Here is a 24,332-nt window from a genome sequence, read left to right on the forward strand (position 1 = left end):
TACTGTATAGTTACACTATAATTATTGAAAGTTACACTGTAAATTTGTTGTAATTACACAGTACTTTCCGGGCTGTAATCTAAAGCGTTACCCTTCAAACTCTTTGAAATTTTTCTCTGAGAAACTCCTTTCTGATATTGCTCCACTATTTTTCATCGCAGCATTGGGGGAATTGGTGATCCTCTGCCCATCTTGACTTCTGAGAGACACTGCCACTCTGAGAGGCTCTTTTTATACCCAATCATGTTGCCAATTGACCTAATAAGTTGCAAATTGGTCCTCCAGCAGTTCCTTATATGCACATTTAACTTTTCCGGCCTCTTATTGCTACCTGTCCCAACTTTTTTGGAATGTGTAGCTCTCATGAAATCCAAAATGAGCCAATATTTGGCATGACATTTCAAAATGTCTCACTTTTAATATTTGATATATCTATATTCTATTGTGAATAAAATATAAGTTTATTAAATTTGTAAATTATTGCATTCCTTTTTTATTCACAATTTGTACAGTGTCCCAACTTTTTTGGAATCGGGTTTTGTATTTCCATTGGAAAGGGTGTGGCTAAGTTAGGATACCTCTCCAGCCCTGTTAAATAATTTAGGAGCTGAGACCTAGTCTTCTGCAGAAGACCTTTATGAGTCACACTTATTCTTAAGTCTAGGAATAAGAGTAAATTTACATCATTCTTAGAATTTTGACACATTTAAGACTAAAATTTTACTCTGAGCAGCTTTATACATTCGGCCTCCCAAGTTAATAAGTAAAAGGATAACCTCAACGTTAGGTTCCAAAAACTGAGGTAATGTTTAAGGTATGCAAGTAGCTATAGCAATTTACCCTTCTCTGATGGCACACAATAACTCTGGGTTACCAACAGAAGGTTGATTGAACTAACTCTTCACATGTGTTTTGGACCTTACGTACCACGAGTAAACAAGGTTTAGGTTCAACTGAGAGTTCAGGGTATGTTACGGTGAATTAGCCTTGCTTTCTGGAATACCACCAGTTGTTCCTACATGTTTTTGTAATTCAGAATAAATTTTAATACAAATGTAACGAATTATCTGTGAAAACATTCAGATGCATATTTCATGCACCTATTTGTGCATACCACAGTGAATGAGACATGGTTAGTATTGTTCTTAAACAATATTATGATTTCAGGACACATAGGCATTTCTATGTTGCATACTATATACATTCATTACCTATACATGTTACAATACAGACGGGTCGGAGACTGGAGAATACAGTTAATACTTGTTTATTGAACACACAGCAGAGTTTACAGAAGTGCAGGCGAGTAGAATGATGACCTTTAAGTGAATGGTTAGTGATAGATGAATAATACTGTCGTTTGTGTTTGTAGTGTTGAAGATCATGGGCAATGGTTGAGAGCAGGACCGGGTCTAGGGGGGGGGTCATTGCCCCCCAGACTTTCCTTGTGCCCCCCCAAACAATAAAAATGAACAGGCCTACATAAACATTCAAAATGTCTTATCTATTGAATAAGGATCGGCCACTTTATTCACAGAAAAAAAGTGAATATTATGCTTATAATGATATTTAATCTCACAAAAATGGACTCAAAATCCAAAACCTTGTGAAATGGGAAGTAATGAACATTAATCAGAAAACACGTCAGTGTACACCTAATCTTCAAGCCAAGTAGCCTAAAAATATCACAATGAGGATCACATTGTTACAGAGCCCCATGTTTCTGTTTGCCCGTGACCTAGTTTCCCCGTTCTGTTAATTAGTTTAGTTGATTCACCTGTGTCTTGTTAATCATCCCATCACCTTGATTAGTTCCTTTGTTAGTCCCTTGTATATATACCCTGTGTTTCTAGTCTTGTGTTGTCCGGTATTGTTCATGTTATGTTGGTGTATGTTCCTTTGGATTCCTGTTTCTCTTCAAGTAAAGACTTATAGTTACTCTATCTCCTTGTTGTGTGCTTTGTATACCAGCAACCATAACAGAATACCAGACCAAAACAGTTTTTGCGGCGATTTTATTTTGTTTGTTTTTTCCCCTTGTTTTTCCCATCACCATGGACCCTGCTGTTGCCCTTTTGTGCCTGGAGCAGAGGGACCGCTCCCTGGAATCCCACACCTTGGATTTTTTGGAGTTGGCGTGCCTCACACACTATCCTGACCGCTCGCTCTGCGTGTACTACATCTTCAGCCTTAGCGAGCGGTCCCGGGCACGCCTCCCAGGGAGCGGTCCTCGGAAGGACTTCGCCGCATTCGTGAAGTGGGTGCTGGTGTGTAACGACTCGCCAATCACCATCAGCCCCGCGGAGGATGACTTCGCCACCAGCCCCACTTCACTGCCAGAAGCCAGTCAGCCACCATCGACGAACGTCACAACGGAGATGTCTCACGTGCCCACCGCAGACCGAGGAGGTCAGCCTGCCGGGATGGATGAGCCTGGACCGAGGAAGGGATCGGACGGTAACATCGCCCCGGAGCCAACCTCACATCAAGGATCTGACCAGGTGCGCGAGCCGGTGACATCATCCGACGTCAAGGGAGTGCTTGTGGAGCTTGAGGGCTGGGAGGAAGGCTCCGCCCACAACACCACCACGATGGGTAAATGGACTGGCACTGGCAAATACGCTGAGGAACTGAAAGACATTTTTATGGTCGATCTAATTGATTTTTTCGGAGAGGTTATTTCCCATTCCCCTGATTTCCCTGTTTTTAATGAATCTCCTGAGCTCCATGAGGACCTTTCTCCAGTGTTCTCCAGTTCTCCGTCTTCTGAGTTCCCTGTCAGCCCACCCAGCCTCCCTCTCCCGCCTCCTCCGTCACCTAGTCTCACAGCCAGTTCCTCAGCCCCACCATCACCTCTGCCCTTCAGCTGCTCGACATCTCCCACATGCCAGGTGGGGATGTCGAGCATCTTCAGGTCCTCCACTACATCCACTCAAGAGGATCCCCTGCCTCCACTTCCAGCCTCCACGCCCCCTGCTCCACCTCGGCCCGTCGACACTTCGGCGTCACCCTGGCTCCTCCCTCCCTCGGCTCCACCGGACACCATCAGCCATACGGCTTCTCCGGGCTCCCTCGTCTTTCCGGCTCCGCCTTGGTCTGTCGTCCACCTGCCTTCACCTACGGCTCCGTCTGGCTCCTCCTTCCCTTCAGCTCCGCCTACATCCTCGGTCCCACCGGCTCAGCCTCTGCCCTCTGGTTGTCCGCCTCCTCCTTGGACGCTCGTCACCACGGCTCCTCCTCGGTCTCCAGGACCATCGGCTGCGCGGGGGCTCGTCGGCTCTACAGTTACACCTGGGTCTCCAGCTGCATCTCCGTTGGTCGTCCCCAGGGTGTCGTCTGCCCTCAAGCCGACTCCACCATGGCTCCTCCCACCTGCGACGTTACCCTGGGGCCTCGTCCTGGCTGGCTTCTGGGGTAACATCTGGCTCCTCCTGCTCCTGGCTTCCCCTTGGCTTCTCCCACCCTCCACCCCCCCTTGGACTGTCATTGTTGTTTTTCATGGACTCTTTTCTTTTGGTTGTTTGTGTTTTCTCCACCCTCCTCCAGAACCCCCTCCCTCCCTCCTCTGTACTCTTACGGCGCGAGGACGCGCCTATTCGGGAGGGGGCGAACTGTTACAGAGCCCCATGTTTCTGTTTGCCCGTGACCTAGTTTCCCCGTTGTGTTAATTAGTTTAGTTGATTCACCTGTGTCTTGTTAATCATCCCATCACCTTGATTAGTTCCTTTGTTAGTCCCTTGTATATATACCCTGTGTTTCTAGTCTTGTGTTGTCCGGTATTGTTCATGTTATGTTGGTGTATGTTCCTTTGTATTCCTGTTTCTCTTCAAGTAAAGACTTATAGTTACTCTATCTCCTCGTCGTGTACTTTGTATACCAGCAACCGTAACACACATATGCATCAGCCGAACATATTTTCTGCATGCTGAGATAGCTGTCAGCGAACATTTTCCTCAGTAATTTTGTTAACAATGAATAATTCATACATTATTTCTACCAGTATGAACCATTAGAAAAAGCCTTCACTGTTTACAGTGGGTGGAATGGTGCACTGTGATTGGTTGAGCGGATATATTGCGTTCTGCAGAAAAAGGAGACTGGCATTTGTCGCGTTTTGGAAAGAAAGGGAGAAAACATTACAGAATAACACGACGGATATCGCATTTTGCGCAAAATTAATAAATGACTTTTCAATACTGACCAGATACAATACTGATTTTGGCGGAAACTCAAATTTTTTTTTTTTAAATGGCGTTTATCACGTCATTTAATATTATATTTATCATAATGTTATACAGTATTTCACAATTGCTAAAACACATTACTTATTAACCATCACTCATTTTCTCAACATTACTCATACTTCAACATTAAACACAAATCCAAGTCTTCAAACTAGTTTCACAAAACCTCAGACTCTTATGGCAAAATCAAACAAAGCCTTCAGATCATACACACATTACACAATATATAAACACTGCAGATCATTCATTAGACACTACATTAAAAAATGGAAAACACAACATCCAGAACATGAGGTTACAGAAAAAAAGTATATTGTAACACAGTAAACACATTTTGCCATTACATAAAATGTATAGAAATCACAAGTAATGTGAATTTAAAGTATACTGTATGTACTGCAAGTACAGTATTATATTCAATATTATATAGTACTGAATGTCTGTATATACAGTACTTACAAACTGCAAACATACAGCAGTCTAAATGCAAATGACTAAAAGGTCAAAGAAAACTCTAAATGAAAAGCATGATACAGTACACACAAAAAAACAAAAAAACAAAACAAAGTTCAGAGTCAGTGAGAGATTTATTCTGCTTCAGCATCACATCTTCATGTTGGGTCCGGCCTAAATCAAGTCAAGTCACCTTTATTAGGGGCCAAGCACCGAAGGTGCGTAGGCACCTATTGTATCCGTTGGCGTTCCTATTATTATCATTCTGTTTCTTCCGCTCTATGGCAGCCCATAGAATCATATGGTAAAAAGTTGTGAAATTTGGCACACAGTTATAGAACATTCAGACCTTTGACCATAGCAAATTTGGAGTCTCTAACTCAATCCCTCTAGCGCCACCAGCTGTCCAAAGTTGCACTTATGTTTAATAACTTTTGAACCGTAAGGGCTAGAAACAAAATTCTGTTTTCCTCTGATTCTTTGGCTCAAGTCGAATCGAATGCATCCTATGACGTCATTTTCCGTCATGAAATTTTTTCGGCCATTTTGAATTTTCTGAAAAACCTACTTTTTCGAACTCCTCCTAGGCCGTTACTCCGATTTTCACGAAAATTGAACCTGATCATCTTCAGACCATGCCAACAAAAAGTTATGGAATTCAAGTCGATTCCTCAAACCGTTTTTGAAAAACACGCGAACGAATTGTACGAAGTGCTTTTGAAAATAGACTTAAGGCTGTATCTCCGCAATGCTTTATTGTATTCAGACCAATCTTGGTACATGTCATCACAAGCATGACCTGAGTAATCATGCAGCGTTTTGGCGCAGTAGTGAAAAATGGCTATTTTTGCTTATAACTTCTGATGGGTTTGTCCAAAAATCATTAATTTGGTCTCGTTGAATTCGGGGCATCATGCCGAGTCGAATGATATCCAATTTTCCCATATCGGACATTTGACTGTCGGACATTTTTAATTTTATGCTAAAATGCTGTATTTTACGAACGCATTAGCAGATCGTTACGAGACTCGGTATGGGTCATCAAGACAATGCCCTGAAGGAGCCTGAGATGTTTCAGACCAGTACCACCTTGTGGTCAAAAGTTATAACAAAATTTACCAAAATACTAATAACTTTTGACTATTTTAACTGATTCTAATGAAACTGGTCTCAATTGATTCCTTGGGTCATGCCGAGAACACAGATATCAAACTTGCCATAGTCGGCTGAACTTCCTGTCCGCCATATTGTTTTTCTTTAAAAATGTACTTTTTCCGGGCCGGTTGCATAAACCACTTAGACTAGTCTTAAAAGTTAAGACACTAATGTTTTTCATGAAGAGTGGTCCTAATAATGTAAGTCCGTTACATAAAAAGGTAGATTGGTGTAATTTGAATTAAAAAAGTAACATTGATTATGTCTTGGTTAACTGCAATTTGGTCAAACTAGTTCTTAAGACACAGTCTTAATATAGTGACTAAGTTTATGCAACTGGCCTCAGGAGTAACTGAAACATGGGGCTTAAATACACAAAGCTTACAAAGGCAACTTAAGAAATCAATGGGTAACTATAGAAACAAATGAGCACATTGTGATCATGATGTAAAGTACTGGGGCAAGAACAGAAACATTCCACATTTTAGACACATATTTCTTTTTTTGTGAGAGGGTGACCTAAAATCTCAGTCTTCAGTCAGAAAAACACAAATAACAAAAACTATTAAAGTCAAATGAATGAACAGTTACTTTATGAACAATGCCCATCTGCCAGCAAATATCCACAGAACTTTCACTTCAGTTTTTGTAGCTCAGCTCTTATGAAAAATGTCCCAGTGTAAGTTACTCAATCACATGTTATTTTGTGGGTCAGTCATAAGCTTGATTTTCCAGTTTGATGAGTTGAGATGCCAAACTGGGCTGGCATTAATTTATGACATTTACTGTTTACGCTTTAGTGCTCATTCCATCTCTATGCCAATAAAACAACACTGAATGCAAAATGCGGTATGATATTGTGACACACCTGGTCTTGTTGCATGTTTTGTTTGAAACAGGTAAGCTAATCTGACTTTAATATAGCAATTTAATATTGTTCTACATTAAATTTCTTTTTACGAAAAATGCCGTTTAAATTGAAATTATAGATACAATTATCTTTACTCTGAATTTTTTAGTTTAGAAATATTTGTGATTTTGCAAAGTTAAACAGACTGTATCAGAATATGTATTATTATTCTATTATTACATATTATTATTATTAATAAACTTTCAAAAGTTTTGTTGGCTGCTTGTTTTTTAGTTCATGGACATTATGCCTTCTTCCTAATTCTCTGTCGTGTACATGGTTCTCTAAAAAATGTTGAGATTATCTACTCATTTAAGTTTGACAAAACTGAATTGCTGAGATTCAACAGTACTGAAAATAAAGTTGTTGCTTACACTGAATATGCGATGAAATGGGCGGATGATTTTAATAAAAAACCTGAGTGGCTACATAAGGAGGCAGAGATAACTAATGGCAAATGCAAGTACTTTGGGCAGCAATTCCTCCCTATGGTAGAACAAACAGGTGAGATGCATTGAACACTAAAAACTTTTTGAAACCACACATGTGAATCAAAACACAAAATGAACCTCATAATGTCTACAGTGAAACCAGAAGTCATCATCCGGTCAGTAAGACAGGCCAGTGGTAAAAGTCCAGCCATGTTGATCTGCAGTGCCTATGACTTCTACCCCAAACCCATCAAACTGACGTGGATGAGAGATGATAAAGAGATGACAGCTGATGTGACCTCCACTGAGGAGCTGGCTGATGGAGACTGGTACTACCAGATTCACTCCCACCTGGAATACTTTCCCAAACCTGGAGAGAAGATCTCCTGTGTGGTGGAGCACGCCAGCTCTCATAGACCCATGATCTATCACTGGGGTAAGAACAGAGTTGATACTATAAAATACACTGAGACTGATGACCACAGAAACCAAACTATAGTTTCTGCTATGTCTGTTTGTTCTGTTGTTCCCTTTTTGTTTTCATCTGAAAAAGAGGAAACCATTTTGTTTGCTTCATAACCTAAACAATTTAATCAACCACAGAGGAATCTTGTTTAGGCCAGCATCACTATATTATAGTTCAGTGGTTCTCAGTTTTTATTTTATTTTGATGCCTCCTTTTGAAAGTCTTTTGAATTTATTCTTAGGATTCCTAAAATCAGATAAATCAACATGAAAAAAAAAAAAAATACATTTGTTAATTCATTCCTATTTTATTTTTTAAAAGTGAAACTCTCAAGTGACTCATTGAGTTGCTGGTTATCAACTGCAATTTTATCTCAACGCTTAACAAACCATAGAATATTCCAGCACAGTTTTATTTTATTTTGCAGATTCATCTCTCTCAGAGTCTGACAGAAATAAGATGATAACTGGTGCTGCAGGGGTGGTTTTGGGGGTGATTATGGCAGCAGGAGGACTGATCTGCTACAAAAGAAAACACACAGGTTGGTTTACAAACACTCACATACACATTTTCAAAACAAAATTGCAATAAGGCATTAGAAATATCATGGTGTCTCCACTTTTATTATGTTGTAAAATACTTATGACTTTATGTTCATGTTCCTTCATTTACAAGCACACATCATATGAGCTGGAAGTCAATACATCAGATGTTCTGCACCTCTGCTGACACTCAGCGGCAATTAAGAGTGAATAATGAGTAACAGACTATGTATCAGCTTATGAAAGACATGAACCTTCCATAAGATCTTCAGAGACACCAAACACAACTAGTTCAACTGCAATGCCGGTGTACACAACTGTTTTATTGATTAATCAAAGAGAGAGAAGTTCTCCTCTGTGGTTTGTTCTATAATTGCATTTTTTTTGGTAAAGGTTAATTCAATTAAATCCACGTTTCATGTTGATTCATATTCTGTCTACAACCTAGAGTGTATGACATCTCAGTGAAGATAAATTGATATATTGCTTTATGGATAATCTCATTCGGATATTTATATCATGGATCAAAAGTACAGTGGCTCTATTCTAAATCTTTCACCACCAATGACAGCTGGGGGAAAAATCAGAATTCTGTAAATCAGGTTACATTTAAATGCAGCTGCTATCAATTTTCAAGATAAAGTCTGATAATCAGGTGTTTTTAACTCTAAATACATATTATGAATGTACTATTTGTAATATTTGTATCTCTGTAATGCATACATTCCTCTTACGTATTCTTTCCCCAGAAAAAAGGAAGTAAAATAAATAAATATAAAGAAGCAATGAAATTCAATGGTAGGCAACAGTTAGATCATATCTTATATAAAAGTTAATAAATATTTTTTTTTTAAAAAATATGTGACCCGATCTGGCGAAATGAGTCGGAAGTCGCAACGTTCTATTTTAAGATATGGGCCGATAATGTGGAAAAACAATGAAAAAATCGATTTTTTTTTTAAGCTAATTTCAAAGAACAGACTTTCAAAAATAATCTCCCAAAGTTTCGTAGTCCAGATAATCGAGTAAAGGTATTTAAATGGCTATTAAATTTGACATGGTTTCACTAAATTAGCTGGAAATTAACTTCTCAACTCCTCTCGTCACTTATGAGCATTTCCCAGTATCCCCTGAAACGTCATTATCTCTGCTTTACAAATATGGTGTTACACGTTGTATAGAACCAATCAAAAAGCTGACCTAAACATCTGATTTTTAACAATGGGAAGCCCGGTTTCGACTGACAGGCACGCGATCGGTCCAGCCATCCTCCTGTCAGACTAGCGCGCCTTATAAAATAAAACTCCCATTTGCGTGTCTCTCTTTAAAAGCCAATAAAAATTGAATCCATATAGGTAGCACAAAAATTCTTTTTGCATACAAAACCAAAGACTATAAACTTTCATATCAAGCCTCCAACATGCTTCTGTTGCGTTATTTTCATCCTCTAATGAGTCTGAGAAATATGCGTTTACAACAAAAATAGCACAGCAGCTAACTGAATACAAGTATGTATTTCACGTGCTCATAACTTCATGAAAAATGCACAGATCATAAAAATCGCACATCAATATTTAAAGCAGATTCTCAAGATTAAAATGAATCCAAAATCAATATAATATATTGCGTTGATCACAAGATATTACTCACGAAATGATTTAACATACTTGGCTAAAAACATGTCTATCATCTCTCCTGGATGCAGTGTGTATCCAATGATCTCGGACCCATCCATGTTTGTTTTCCAACGTGGAATAACAAAAAAAAGATATCATTTTAAAGCTTAGAATCTCATCTTTTTAATGCATCTAACCATTTTGAAAAACTCCTAACGAGTGCTGAGAAGCACCTCTAAACCGGAGTTTACCGCCCGTTGGCGCCACTTGGCGGCGGAAAAAAATGAACAACAATTTTTCAAACTATTCTTTATAATATCGCCACGAAATTTGAACCAGATGCAGCTCACATATAGGAGAGCATCACCAAAAAAGTTTTTTAGCGATCTTATTGTGTTCCTGAGTTATTCCATGTCAAATAAAAAAAGAAAAATTATTTTAAAGCTTATTGTCTCATCTTTCCGCTGATACCAAAATCTCAATTTTGAAATTTGGGTCACTGTGACTCATTTTGCTGGATCAGGTCACATATAAATACAGTAAATATATTTGCAAATATTGTTTGGAAGAATACACAACATGTGTCAGCAGGAGTAACTGCTGCTGCGAACCTGCCAAACCTTCACACTCTGGTGATCAGTTGTTATTCCTATTATTGTCCTGTAGATGGCAGCAGTATACCTAAGATACCTAAGAATATAAAGGTCGAAAAAGCGAGTGATTAAGCGAAGCACATGTTAAAGTGGAGTGCTCAGTGTTTTTAGGGGCCAAGCACCGAAGGTGCTTAGGCACCTATTGTTATTGTTGGCGTTCCGTACGCTTATTATTATTCTTCCGCTTCTTCTTCCGCTCTTGAAGTCTATGGCAGCCCATAGAACCGCTTGCAGGAAAGTTGTGAAATTTGGCACACAGTTAGAGGACAGTCTGACCTTTGTCCATACCAAATTTGGAGTCTCTAACTCAATCCCTCTAGCGCCACCAGCTGTCCAAAGTTGCACTTATGTTTATGTTAATAACTTTTGAACCATAAGGGCTAGAAACAAAATTCTTTTTTCCTCTGATTCCTTGGGTCAAGACGAATCGATTGCACCATATGCACCATACGTCATTTTCCGTCATGAAAATTTTTCCGCCATTTTGAATTTTCTGAAAAACGTACTTTTTCGAACTCCTCCTAGGCCGTTACTCCAATTTTCACGAAAATTGAACCAGATCATCTTCAGACCATGCCGACAAAAAGTTACGGAATTCAAGTTGATTTCTCAAACCATTTTCGAAAAACACGCAAACGAATTGTACGTAGTGCTTGCGAAAATAGACATAAGGCTGTATCTCCGCAACGCTTTATCGTATTCAGACCAAACTTGGTAACTGTCATCACAAGCATGACCTGAGGCAACATGCAGCGTTTCGGCGCAGCGCCACCTAGTGGTGCGGAGATATGAAAAATGGCTATTTTTACTTATAACTTCTGATGGGTTTGGCCAAAAATCATGAATCATCATGCCGAGTCGAATGATATCAAATTTTCCTATATCGGACATTTTGGCTGTCGGCCATTTTGAATTTTGTGCTAAAATGCTGTATTTTACGAACGCATTAGCGTATCGTTATGAAACTCGGTATGGGTCATCAGCACAATGTCCTGAAGGAGCCTGAGAAGTTTCGGACCAGCGCCACCTTGTGGTCAAAAGTTATAACAAAATTTACAAAACTGCTAATAACTTTTGACTATATTAACCGATTGTAATGAAACTGGTCTCAGTAGATTCCTTGGGTCATGCTGAGAACATAGATATTAAATTTGCTATAGTCAGCTAAACTTCCTGTCCGCCATATTGTTTTTCTTTAAAAACCTACTTTTTCGAACTCCTCCTAGACCGTTGGTCCGATTTTCACCAAAATTGAACCGTGTCATTTTCAGACCATGCCGACAAAAAGTTATGGATTTCAAGTCGATATGTCTAACCGTTTTCGTATACCAGAGCAAAGAATTTGAGGCATGATGCAAAAACGACTCTTGAAGCTGTATCTCTGCAATGCTTTATCATATTCAGACCAAACTTGGTACGTGTCATCACAAGCATGACCTTAGGCATCATACAGTGTTTCGGCGCAGCACCACCTACTGGAGTGGAGATATGAAAAATGGCTATTTTTGCTTATAACTTCTGATGGGTTTGACCAAAATTCATAAATTTGGTATGGGTCATCAGGACAATGCCCTGAAAGAGCCTGAGAAGTTTTGGACCAGCACCACCTTGTGGTCAAAAGTTATAACAAACTTGACAAAAATTCTAATAACTTTATTTTTCTAATTGCTCACTGCTGCTGTTGGTCTGATGCTCCCAGCCATGTTGTCTGGCTTCTTGTGCCGTTTTTGTGCTTGGCCCCGTAATTGCTGCTTGCAGCTATATTTATTATTCTTCCGCTCTTGGAGTCTATGGCAGCCCATAGAACCGTATGGTAAAAAGTTATGTAATTTGGCACACTGATAAAGGACAGTCTGAACTATGTCCATAGCTAATTTGGTGTCTCTAACTCAATCCCTCTAGCGCCACCAGCTGTGCAAAGTTGAACTTCTGTTTATGTTAATAACTTTTGAACCGTAAGGGCTAGAAACAAAATTCTTTTGTCCCCTGATTCCTTGGCTTCACCATATGACGTCATTTTCCGTCATGAAAATTTTCCCGCCATTTTGATTTTTCCGAAAAACCTACTTTTTCGAACTCCTCCTAGGGCATTACTCCGATTTTCACAAAAATTGAACCAGATCATCTTCAGACCATGACTGCAAAAAGTTAGCAAAAGCTTTTCGATAGATCCATCCGTTCTCGAATAGGGCACAAAAGAATTCGACCGAAAGCTCGCAAAATCACACTTAAGGCTATATCTTCAAAACAATTTATCGTATTCTGACCAAACTTTGTACATGTCATCACAAGCATGACTTGAGGCAACATGCAGTGTTTCGGCACAGTGCCACCTACTGGTCCAGAGATATGAAAAATGGATATTTATGCTAATAACTTCTGAATGGTTTGTCCATAAATCATAAATGTGGTTACGTCAGATTCAGGGCATCATTCCGAGTTGAATGATATCCATTATTACCATATCAGCCATTTTGGCCGTCGGCCATTTTGAATTTTGTGCTAACATGCTGTATTTTATGAACGCATTAGCATATCGTCACAAAACTCGGTATGGGTCTTCAGCACGATGCCCTGAACGAGCAGCGCCACCTAGTGGTAAAATCAAATATTCAAATGCTTATCAATATGGGTGTGGTCAACTTATTTTCAAAAGAGTCATGACTTTAGACTCCTGAATCCCTGCTGAGTCTAACGATACCTAACACGCTAGGTTTCGACTTATGGTTTGTCCGCCATTTTGAATTTTGCGAAAAACCTACTTTTTCGAACTCGTCCTAGGCTGTTGGTCTGATTATCATGAAAATTGAACCAGATCATCTTCAGACCATTCTGGCAAAATGTTATCAAAAGCTTTTTGATAAACTCAACCATTCTCAAAAAACACGCAAATTAATTTAACGCAGAGCACCCAGTTTGGACTCATGGCTGTATCTCTGCAATGATTTATCATATTTACACCAAGCTTCGTACAAATCATCCCAAGCAAGACCAGAGGCTACATGCTGAGTTTCGTCGCAACACCACCTACTGGTCTGGAGAATCAGAAAAGCCAAAATAGCCATTATTTTTGCTTATAGCTTAAAATATGTTTGTCCAAAAATCATAAATTTGGTCTTTTTAGATTAGGGGCATCATGCCGAGTCGAATGATATCCAATTTTCCCATATTAGCCATTTTGGCTGTCGGCCATTTTGAATTTTGTGCAAAAATGCTGTATTTTATGAACGCATTAGCGTATTGTTACGAAACTCGGTATGAGTCATCAGCACAAGGTCCCGAAGGAGCCTGAGGAGTTTCAAACCAGCGCCACCTAGTGTTTTTTTTTCATATGCTTATAACTTTTGATCTGGTTGACTTATTTTCACGGGAGTCATATCCTTAGCGAGTGTCATTGTTACCTCACTCTGACTATACCACATTAATTTGGTCACAGCGCCACCTATTAGTCAAAGTGCTAAACCATTAAATCTTTATTATTGACTCTATATCATTTTTCAGCTCTTTTGCCTAAAATGATCCTAATAGGTCTTTAATTGCTTACTGTCGCAGCTGGTCTGATGCTCCCAGCCATCTTGGCTGGCTTGTTGTGCCGCTTTTTGCTTGGCCCCGTAATCGCTGCTTGCAGCTATATTTTTTTTTTTTTTTTTTTTTTGCTGCCAGTCTGTCAAATGACCTCTGTTGATTTGTTTTATAGAAACAAAACTCGATCATTAAGTTGATTAAGTTTACCTACAATCTGACATTGATATCTCATCAATATGACCATGAAAGGATAACTGTATGAAAATATTTTTCAATATTAGTGTAAAGGTACACAAAAATGATGGTTACTACCTCGGTATTGAAGTCACAGTTCGGTAGCCTAAGGATTCGGTACAGCAGGAGGCAGAAAACTAAACATTTATTTTTTATGTTTTTTTTTTTTTTTTTTAACAGTGGTTTAGTGAACAAATTGTGTCTCTCTCTTTAAATAAATTAAATTATAATTAAAATTTACTTAAGGATAAAAAAATCTATCTCTGCTAATGCTGTAATCAGTGTTGGCGTGGTGGTGGGGCATTCGAGGGCCGCCCCCCCCAGCCCCCCCTTACATACATTAAACATATACATTAAATAATCAAGACAGGTGAGATAAATAATATAGTGTATATGTAGTGAAAGAGTTATTCTCTAGCGAACTAACAAGCTGTGTGGACACTCACTGAATGGCATTTCTAAGATAAATGTGTGATACTCGGTGTGTTCCAAACGGGATATATCACCCTCTGAAGGGCACTTCGTGGTAAAAACAATCATGGCCGCCATATTGAAGGGTCTTTCCAAACCGAAAAATGGCCACTTCAAAGGGCCCTTCGGAATGAAGGATTTCGAAAGCCTTGTCCAAATACCCACACTTGCGGTCTTTGCACTTGACCACTTGTCTATTTACATGACGTATTTCCTGTATTTGGCTCTAGTGTTCAAGTGGGCGTGAAGACTGCAAGTGTGTGAAGAACTTTTGATTGCCCGATGGGACACACTTACAATCTTGCAAAAAATGCAAGCGTTTACAGCTTTATTATTATTATTATTATTTTCAGTACTTTGCATTTTAAAATGCACTTCTAAATGTCTGTTCAGTGGTCGCTATGCAACTAACATAAGACACTATTTTAAAATTGTGGTGCTTCTTTAAGTGATAAAAAACAGTTGTACAAAATACACATAGCCCACTCATCTTTGCATCAATAAAATGTGTGATACTTTATATTTTACTACTTTATTATATGTATATAATTAATTTAACTTACAGTCTTATGTTTTCCTTGACATCTCGTGATTTCAGTGCATGTGAGTTCCCGAACATAATGCGTGATGGGATACGCTAGCCTCGAATACCGCTCAGAAGCGGTATTCAAGGTAGTGTGGGTTTAGTGTGCATTAAGGGAACTGCACTTGGGCATTTTTAAGACACTGGACAGTCTTGCGCACTTACTTCCTGTCGCGTGCACGAGCTCTCAAGTGGCAAGATCGCAAGTGTAGGTATTTGGACAAGGCAGAAGAGTACAACTGATGGACACTTCTGGGCCCCATGATCCTTTGCACAGGGAAGTTCTTTGACTTCACAGAATAGGTACAGGAGGCTCGGAGTTCGATTTTACCTATAAATGTATGTAAAGTATTTTTCTATACTACTGTAATATTTATACGTGTTAGATTTGGTACATTATTATGGTCAAAATAACAAAAAAAAAACTTTACAGCTCCTTTTATCAGTCCATTCAAATGTTTAAAATACATGTACCCAATATACATTATATTTAATGTAAAAGACCAGCAGTAGGCAACCTTATAATGTTACTACAGTAAATGATACAAAGAGTAAACCAGGGGGGAAAAAAAGACGAAGGCGCCTCGTTGATTGTCTCGTTAAGATGATGCAGAGTTTTTTGACCGCTACACCCTTCATCCCTTCGAAGCTCTCACTCCGGAGGGTAAACCCTTTGAAGGGATTAGGGCATAGGGATGAGCCCTTACGAATGGAACGCAGGGAGTGTTTACAAGTTGTTTCTTACCAAACTTCATCAACATAAGGGCAGATCCATCGAGTGCAGCTGTGATGATGCTGTGAAGTGACGCTTCAGTGATCATGAATATCCCAATATACAAATAACATTTCCTTCGATTCCTCCATCCTCGTTTTCTTTCCTTGCATCACTCACTAACATCCCACAGGGGGTGGAGTTGAGACGCGAGGAAAGGAAATGAGGATGCACAAATAAGAATTGGGAAGCACCAACTATGTTGAGATGATTTCTTAGGAATAGCACAGACAAATATCATCATAATTAGTCAGATTTGATCTAGATAAGATACAGTATACAGAAGATTCAGTATTTCTGTCATGTATTTTGCAATGCAAATTTGTATGGGAACAACAGCACAACTAATGACAACTATGGCATTGTGTCAGTATAACTATTTCCATGTTCTGGTTTGAGGTTGTTAAAGGGCTTTGGGCTCCACAGATCAGCTGTAAATGTCACAGTTTTCTGGAATTAAGCTCAGGTATGAAAATACATTCAGTGTCCCATTTTTGTTGGGGAAATATCTGCTGACTATTGATCCATCTGTCACATTCACATTGTTCTTAGTCCACGAGACTCTGACAGGTGAAGGGACGAATCCAGAAAGAGGACAATCAGGGTACTGACATATTATTAATTTCACATAGTTTCTGGGATAAACTGAAGTCCAGGGATTCTAAAAGATTTAAAAACCTATTTAATCCCAATTCTCTGTATTTGTACCAAAATGTTTGCACATTTCAGATCCTTCTTATTGAATTGAAAAGTTCAAATGTTTACATCAAATTAGTTTAAGATAGAGTTGAGTAAAAAATTACAGCTTACCAAAAGTTTCAGTTTTGGAGCATACAATACAGCATCAGTGGGGTTAACATTATGCAGGGGAAATCTAAGCTAAATTTAGCATACACTGTTAGTATGAAAACTGGTTTTGCCTTTTCTAAGTCCATGTATGCAGCACACTGTATTCAAAGTCACAACTACACATAGCAGCAGGACTTCAGAAATGCAGTACAATCTTGTGTTTTTGTATACTTTATTTAAAGCAGGTACGTTTAAATTCTTTTTATTATTATTTGCAAAATGCCTTGTGTTGATTTTGCTCCTAAGTTCTCAAAAATTAAATAATGCAGAAACAGGCCTTTTTATGTTATCATCAGTGATTTACATTTTGGTCTTGCTTTCTTGGTTTGGAAGATTTCCAGCTATACTGACATGACAGAAGCTGAACTGAACTGAACATAACTAAAACCAGGCTAAAAGCTCCTTATTGCTCCTAGTTCTCGAAATTAAATAATGCAGATTTTTTTTTTTTTTTTTTTGTCTAAGAATCACTTTTAATAATCATGTTGCATTATCGGAACTAAACAAATCTTGAATAATAACTAAACAATTCTTGAATAATTTCCTCAACAACTGCAATATTCAAAGTTAATGTAGAGTTTACAAAAATCACACTTCTTTTTCATTATTACTCTTTCTGACAAGCTTGCTTTTAGTATCCTCTTATTTTCTCTAATTTCTTTCCTTTCTCTACTTTAGTACAGGGAAATTATGGATATCTCCATGTTCTCTGTCGAGTACCTGACACTCAACAAAACACTGAATTTATCTTCTCGGTCAACTACAACATGATTAAATATTTGAGATATAACAGCACCGAGAATAAGGCTGTTGGTTTCACTGAATTTGGAGAGAAACTGGCAGAAGAGTATAATAATAATACGCTTTTACCCGCACATCAAGAATTTGTGCTGGACCGATGCAAAAAAATTGGAGATGTAATCCTTAATTTAGGGTTGACAGGTGAAAGACATTTTCTACTTATTCACTACACATGCTTAAATTAAAGATGTAAGATATTATTTTATTAGAATAAAAACCTTATATTTTGGTTTTTAACTTAATTAAATAAGAAAACACATCTAACTCTTTCCACTTACACAGCACCACCAGAAGTCATTATCCGGCTGGATAGGGAAGCTAATGGGAATCAGAAAGCTGTTCTGGTGTGCAGTGCCTATGACTTCTACCCCAAACCCATCAAGCTGACGTGGATGAGAGATGATAAAGAGGTGACAGCTGATGTGACCTCCACAGAGGAGCTGGATGATGGAGACTGGTACTACCAGATTCACTCCCACCTGGAATACTTTCCCAAACCTGGAGAGAAGATCTCCTGTGTGGTGGAGCACGCCAGCTTTCATAGACCCATGGTCTATCACTGGGGTCAGAACAGAGTTATAACTGATTTAGTGTTAGAAATCAGTTTGTTGCCCGCAGGACAGTTTTATGAATTTCCTTTCATTTTTACAGATCCTTCTCTATCTGAGTCTGAAAGGTCTAAGATAATTCTTGGGGCTGTGGGGCTGGTGATGGGGGTCGTGATGGCAGCCGGAGGACTGATTTACCATAAAAGAAAACAAACAGGTTGGTATTTATAATGAAGACACATTTGGTGTGCTGGTAGTATGAAGAAAATTGACCTTCCTTGTCATTATCAACTGGAAATGTATTGTTTTCATGCTGTCTACAGGCTTTTATAGACTTCCAGTTTGTTTGCTTCCACTGCAAACAATGGACGGTGATGAACAGCAGTAAGTCACAACATCTGGGACTGCAACATCTCGAGAGATCCATCATGAGGACTGTACGACAACAATCAGGCATCTGTCACCTGCGCCACATCTTCTGATTGTCCATGTTTATTAAGTAGTCAATTACATAAACTCTTCACTGTCACCTCTCTTTGGTTATTGATTTTCTGCTTGGCTTATGATTCTCAATTTTGTGTCTTCTGAGTCCCTAAGATTCGCATTTAAAAACTTTTGCAAATTTGTGGACTGCTTTATTACATTTTTAGTAAAAGTATATGCAGCTGCATATATCGTATTCATCTAATTAAATAGCCAGTAAACTGGTGTGACTGGATTTCTCAATATTTTAAAACATTTCACACATTTGAGCCCATCTTGCCATTGCATGTGCTATGATGTCAAAGGCAGATAGTCCATTTAATGGGTTAAATCACCCAAAAATGAAAATTCTGTCATTAATTACTCACCCTCATGTCGTGGCAAATCCGCAAGACCTTCGTTCATCTTCAGAACACAAATTAAGATATTTTTGATAAAATGGCTCAGTAAGGCCTGCAATAACACTCCCTTTTTCAATTCCCAGAAAGCTACTAAGAACATATTTAAAACAGTTCATGTGACTTCAGTGGTTCAACCTTAATATTATAAAGAGACTAGAATACTTTTTGTGTGCCAAAATTAACAAAATAGTGACTTTATTCAACAATATCTAGCTATGGGCGATTCAAAACACTGCTTCATGAAGCTTCGAATTTTAACGAATCATTTGTTTTGATTCAGTGGTGATTCACTCGCATTAACTATTGAAGTTTCAACACACTGAAATCATGTGATTTTGGCACTCTGAACCACTGATTTGAAACTAATGATTCAAAGCTTCATGACTCAGTGTTTTGAATCACATTTACTAGAATTTATCAAGGTCTACTGTATTTATTGTGTATTTATTATTATGTATAGATAGGCTAATCTGTTAAGGGAATATATTTTTCACTAAAGATTTATATTACAGCTGTGGCATGTTGTAGGCCTAGCTATTGTTTCTAACTGTGTAGCTATTTTCATAACAAATGCTATAAAAAGAAAGAAAGAAAAAATGGTCTTACCTGTAATTATATCCTTATTGTAACAAATGCTATAGTTAACAATTGCAAGAACTGTTATTTTAAGGCTGAGTACAAGTTAGAAAGAGCTTTAAAAATACGGACCTTCTTGAATTTTTGACTAAACAATTGGTTTTGTCCTTTAAGAATGTATGAACATGAATATTTGATTACTGTACTGTATTTTTCTATTACATTAACATTTGCATAATTAATAATCTGCTAGTGCTAGCTACAGCCATAGGTCTCTGACTAAATACTGATACCAAGTGGTCAAAAGCAATAGCAAATGTGATAGGTCATTATTATTAAATTGCATACAAAGATTTTGGAATGGGTGTGGTAGGGGCCCAAACCCCTTATTCTTTCATAGGGCCCAAAATCGCTAGCGATGCCACTGAAAAAGGGAGTGTTATTGCTGGCAATGCAGGCCTCACTGAGCCATCGGATTTTATCAAAAATATTTTAATTCGTGTTCTGAAGATAAATAAAGGTCGTACACGTTTGGAACGACATGAGGGTGAGTAATTAATGACATAATTTTCATTTTTGGGTGAACTAACCCTTTAATGTTCATTTAAAAAAAATTTTTAAGACGTTAAAAAATATACATTTGTAAAATTATTACAATAGGCCTACTATAATGAAATTTTATTTGAAATGAAAACTTTAATGACCAACCAAACTTACTGTTAAGTGTTAATTAATAGCACCTATACACTCTGTTTGTGTCGACTGTGTAAAACAGGCCTTTTTACTTTTCATCAGTGATTTACATTTTTATTATTATTTATTATTTCCTTTATTTAACCAGGGGAAGCTATATTGAGACTTTTTTTAAAATGATCTCTGGCCAAGAAAAGCAGCACTTAAGAAATGTATCAGCATCCCATAAACCATACCACAACACCTAACAAGGACAAAAGTTAATTACAACAATAAACAAAATATGACATAATAACATAATAACCAGGACAGGCAGAAAACAAAACAGAACAGCAGCCTATAGTATACAATCACACTTATATATTTTGGTCTTTTGAAGATTTCCCAGCTCTAGTCACCTAAACGTTAACAATTGAGTAGCCATAAACAAATGAGAATGCAGACATGACAGAAGCGGAACTGAACTGAACATAACCGTGTAAATCCAGGCTGACTATTTGCATACTGAAGAATGGTATAGTATCAACGAAAGACCAAAATAAAATAAATATATCAGCTGATCGTATAGTATTAATCAACACATTTAATAACATTATTTTCAATTCACATACACACACAAAGCAAAAAGTATTACTGAAAGATGAGTAGTAATATGTTTTTACTTAAACTAAGCTTCCGTTTATGAGGCAGATCTGGATTATCTATCAAAACAAGTGGAAGATAAAGTATTTTTTCATATATTTTGCAATGCAAATTTGCAGGGGATCTGTGCACAACAACACAACTAACAACAAATGTGGCACTCTTAGTGCGTCAGTATAACTATATCCATTTTTTCTCTTTGGCAATGAAAAAGACTCCAGTGGCCAAACCCAGCAGCCCAAGAGCCAGACCAACTCCACAGAACACTGATGGACCGATGCTGGGCTCCTTTATCTCTACATCTGCACAGACACAAAAATGTTTGTTAAATTCATCATGTGTTTCTAAAAGGAATTAGATGTGAATAATAATAAATACCCACCCCATGTTCTGGTTTGAGGTTGTTGAAGGGCTTTGTGCTCCACAGAACAGCTGTAAATGTCTCCTTCCTCTGGAATGAAACTCAGTCGAGAAAATATATTCAGTGTCATATCATTGTTTGGGTAATATCTGCTGACTGTTGATCTATCTGTCACATCCACATCGTTCTTAGTCCATGAGACTCTGACCGGTGGAGGGTAGAATCCAGAAACAAGGCAAATCAGGGTGTTATTGACATGTAATTTCACATCATTCCTGGTGTAAATTGAGGTCCAGGGAGGTTCTGAAAGATATGTAATTTTTTTTAAAATAATTTAATCCTCAGTCTCTGTATTTGTAATGTGGCTATACCAAAATGTTTGGATATTTCAGACCCTTCTTATTAAATTGACAAAGTTAAATGTTTAATCCCTATTGTCTTTAGATGGTAACTTAAGTAAAAAAAAAAAAAGTCAACTCACCAAGAGGTTCAGATATATTAAGAGAGAGGATCCTGAAATAAGTCTCTTTGCACAAAGATGTTGATCCAGTATGAGCGGGGTCAATATCTTCTTGGTTGAATTTATCAAAGTCAAAAATACTATATACGATATCAGGTACTGTGATAACTAGTTTTGCCTCTTCTGTATCCATGTATGCAACCACTTCAGTTTCATAAATGTAGAGAACTTCATTAGCACCAGCTGATCCACTGCATGTTTCAATCATGCCAAATTCATGATAACCTACAGATTTCAGAATTTAAAAGATTTGTTACATATCATCTAGAAAAGATTTTTAATTAAGTAATCCTTATGTCTTTACTATAAACATAATAAACAACTCAAGCTTTAGCAGTATTATGTATATCAGAAAAAATATATAATTAATCAGTTACATTTTAAAACATCATTAGTTCAAAGTTGTATAATTTATATTAAAACTTTTACTTACTTTGGCCTTCAGTATACGGCAAATAGGCAATGAAAAATATTATTCCGCAAAATGTTCCAATCATGTTTGTTTACAGTAGTGAGTTGGTGTTGGATCCTTCCACCTAAAGACAAATTCAGTATGTTCTGCCGTCAGTCATGAACTTGACATTCTGGTAATGATATGATCCGAGTGGCAGAATGGGACAAGCCTGCTATTCTGTTATCCACCAAACTGAGAGTGATCTTCTTAACCTCCAGAGGTCACTGTCACCTCTCTCTCACTCATTATAACAGTCAGTCTTGAGTCTGCATAGAACCGCCTTTAGGGAGAACTAGAGAAACACTCAAATTGACAGTTTCTGGACTGGAGCAGAACTTCCTGTTATCACTTTGACTTCTGCTTTTTATACTGTGGATTTGGATGGCCGCTGCTTCATTTAAAATCTTTGTACATGGACGTTAACCACTTTTCTTAACCTACCTGCTTACAGTTGCAGATTTTCTGAAAAAATGTTAAACCTATGTTGATACATGTCCCTTACAATCAAAGATGACGCTATTCATATTCAGTAGCAGATTACTGTTCCTTTAGTACTGTGATGGTGACCATATTCAATCTGTTAACTTTGAAACCAGACTAAATTTTTGTGTACAGCAAAGAACAGTCTGTCTTGTGGTAGTGTGTAAATGTATCCAAAAAAGAAAAACATCAATTGGTAAAACAGCATTAATCAATACATTTTATAACTTTCAAAGCACAATTTTTTTCACAAATTTTTTTCAGATTAATTTAATACATATATTAAATATTATTTTATTTATTATGACTTAAATGCCATTTTTTCATTCAAATAATGTCACTCAATAATCGACAATTAAAATTACTGTGTGTGTTATAAAGTGATTCAGATGCATTAAGGGAGTTTGTGATCCAAAAACTGTCTGCAAAAGCTTGTTAGATTATTAATGATAACTGTATCTATGGTGAATGTAGTGATGTCCATTAAGTCATGTACTATAAACGTTCACATCTGATCTTGTAAGTCCATGTATGCAGCTATTTCATTGTGAAAACTGCAGTAGAGTAAATCATCACTTCCTGCTTATCCACTGATTCAGTCAGGCCATTTTCAGAACCTGCAATTCACAGGCTTTAAAAGTTCAAAATTCAAGAATAACTTTGTTTCACAAACACTGTTATTGTTTTACATTTTTTGATAATTTAATTGTACAATAATCTGTGATTTATAATAATTATCACTTAACATTGTTTACTTATTCACTGCATTGAAGAAATCTTTTTTGAAGAATATTGATTTACTTATGCTCTTTTTGAGGACATAAGCTCAACTGAGACTTATTTTATGTATTAGTATAATACATACATACTGTTAAAATCTGTTAAAATATTGTACTTGCATGGTATTGAAAATGATTACTTATAACTTGTAATGGAGTCATTTTTGCTTTAAGGTATCTTTTAAACTTTTACTTAAGACATGAGTACATCAGCCAAAATGCACTACAGTATTGTAATATGCGTAAGCAATAATTTTGTCTGCTTTATTTCAGACATGTAAGATGACAACGTGCATTTGATTAACAAATACTGTTGACATCAAATTACCTATGTTTCATTTGAATAACAAATGACTGTTATGAAAGATGCAAAAGCCCCATTGATGCAGAGTGCTTTTTGTGTTCACAAAGTCAACCTGACTCAAATATTTTCATATCATAAATAATGTAATTTCATAACTGCTGCAATAATCAAGTGATCTGCTATGACAGAAACCATAGTTCTGATTCATATGATGCTTACGTTCTGTCCATATGATTATTCTGTAAATTAAGCACCTTCCTATGGATGATGTCAGAACCTGGATGTCTAGATGCAACACTGATTCCCTCAATTGTCCCAGAAGACACTAGAATATTTGCAAGCAAAAAAAAAAAAAAAAAAAATGCTATGTATTATCTGGAGATGAG

The 24,332-nt window shown here is 37.5% G+C and overlaps 2 protein-coding genes across 5 annotated transcripts; one reads left to right on the forward strand and one right to left on the reverse strand.

The window, feature by feature from the left end:
- Positions 1-6,373: 6,373 nt before the first annotated feature.
- On the forward strand, positions 6,374-19,097 carry LOC125279444 (rano class II histocompatibility antigen, A beta chain-like). 4 transcript variants are annotated; one of them, XM_048209120.1, is made up of 8 exons: positions 6,374-6,751; positions 6,997-7,266; positions 7,348-7,629; positions 8,087-8,200; positions 17,583-17,846; positions 17,988-18,269; positions 18,357-18,470; positions 18,577-19,008. In XM_048209120.1, the coding sequence occupies exons 1-8, from the start codon at positions 6,697-6,699 to the stop codon at positions 18,639-18,641; spliced, it is 1,446 nt and encodes a 481-aa protein (XP_048065077.1). In that variant the 5' UTR covers positions 6,374-6,696; the 3' UTR covers positions 18,642-19,008. The 4 variants fall into 4 exon arrangements, with proteins under 4 accessions (XP_048065077.1, XP_048065079.1, XP_048065078.1 ...); XM_048209122.1 differs by lacking the exon at positions 6,997-7,266 and having other exon boundaries at positions 18,577-19,012; XM_048209121.1 differs by lacking the exon at positions 17,583-17,846 and having other exon boundaries at positions 6,377-6,751; positions 18,577-18,998.
- Positions 19,098-20,310: 1,213 nt separating this feature from the next.
- On the reverse strand, positions 20,311-22,576 carry LOC125280594 (H-2 class II histocompatibility antigen, A-Q alpha chain-like). Its single transcript, XM_048211237.1, has 4 exons — positions 22,363-22,576; positions 21,891-22,154; positions 21,431-21,712; positions 20,311-21,350 (listed from the first exon to the last, which is right to left on the reverse strand). Exons 1-4 carry the CDS (start codon positions 22,424-22,426, stop codon positions 21,229-21,231), a joined length of 732 nt encoding a protein of 243 aa, XP_048067194.1. The 5' UTR covers positions 22,427-22,576; the 3' UTR covers positions 20,311-21,228.
- Positions 22,577-24,332: the final 1,756 nt, after the last annotated feature.

The sequence above is a fragment of the Megalobrama amblycephala genome, linkage group LG12 (assembly GCF_018812025.1).
Source record: "Megalobrama amblycephala isolate DHTTF-2021 linkage group LG12, ASM1881202v1, whole genome shotgun sequence".
Classification (NCBI taxonomy): Eukaryota; Metazoa; Chordata; class Actinopteri; order Cypriniformes; family Xenocyprididae; genus Megalobrama; species Megalobrama amblycephala.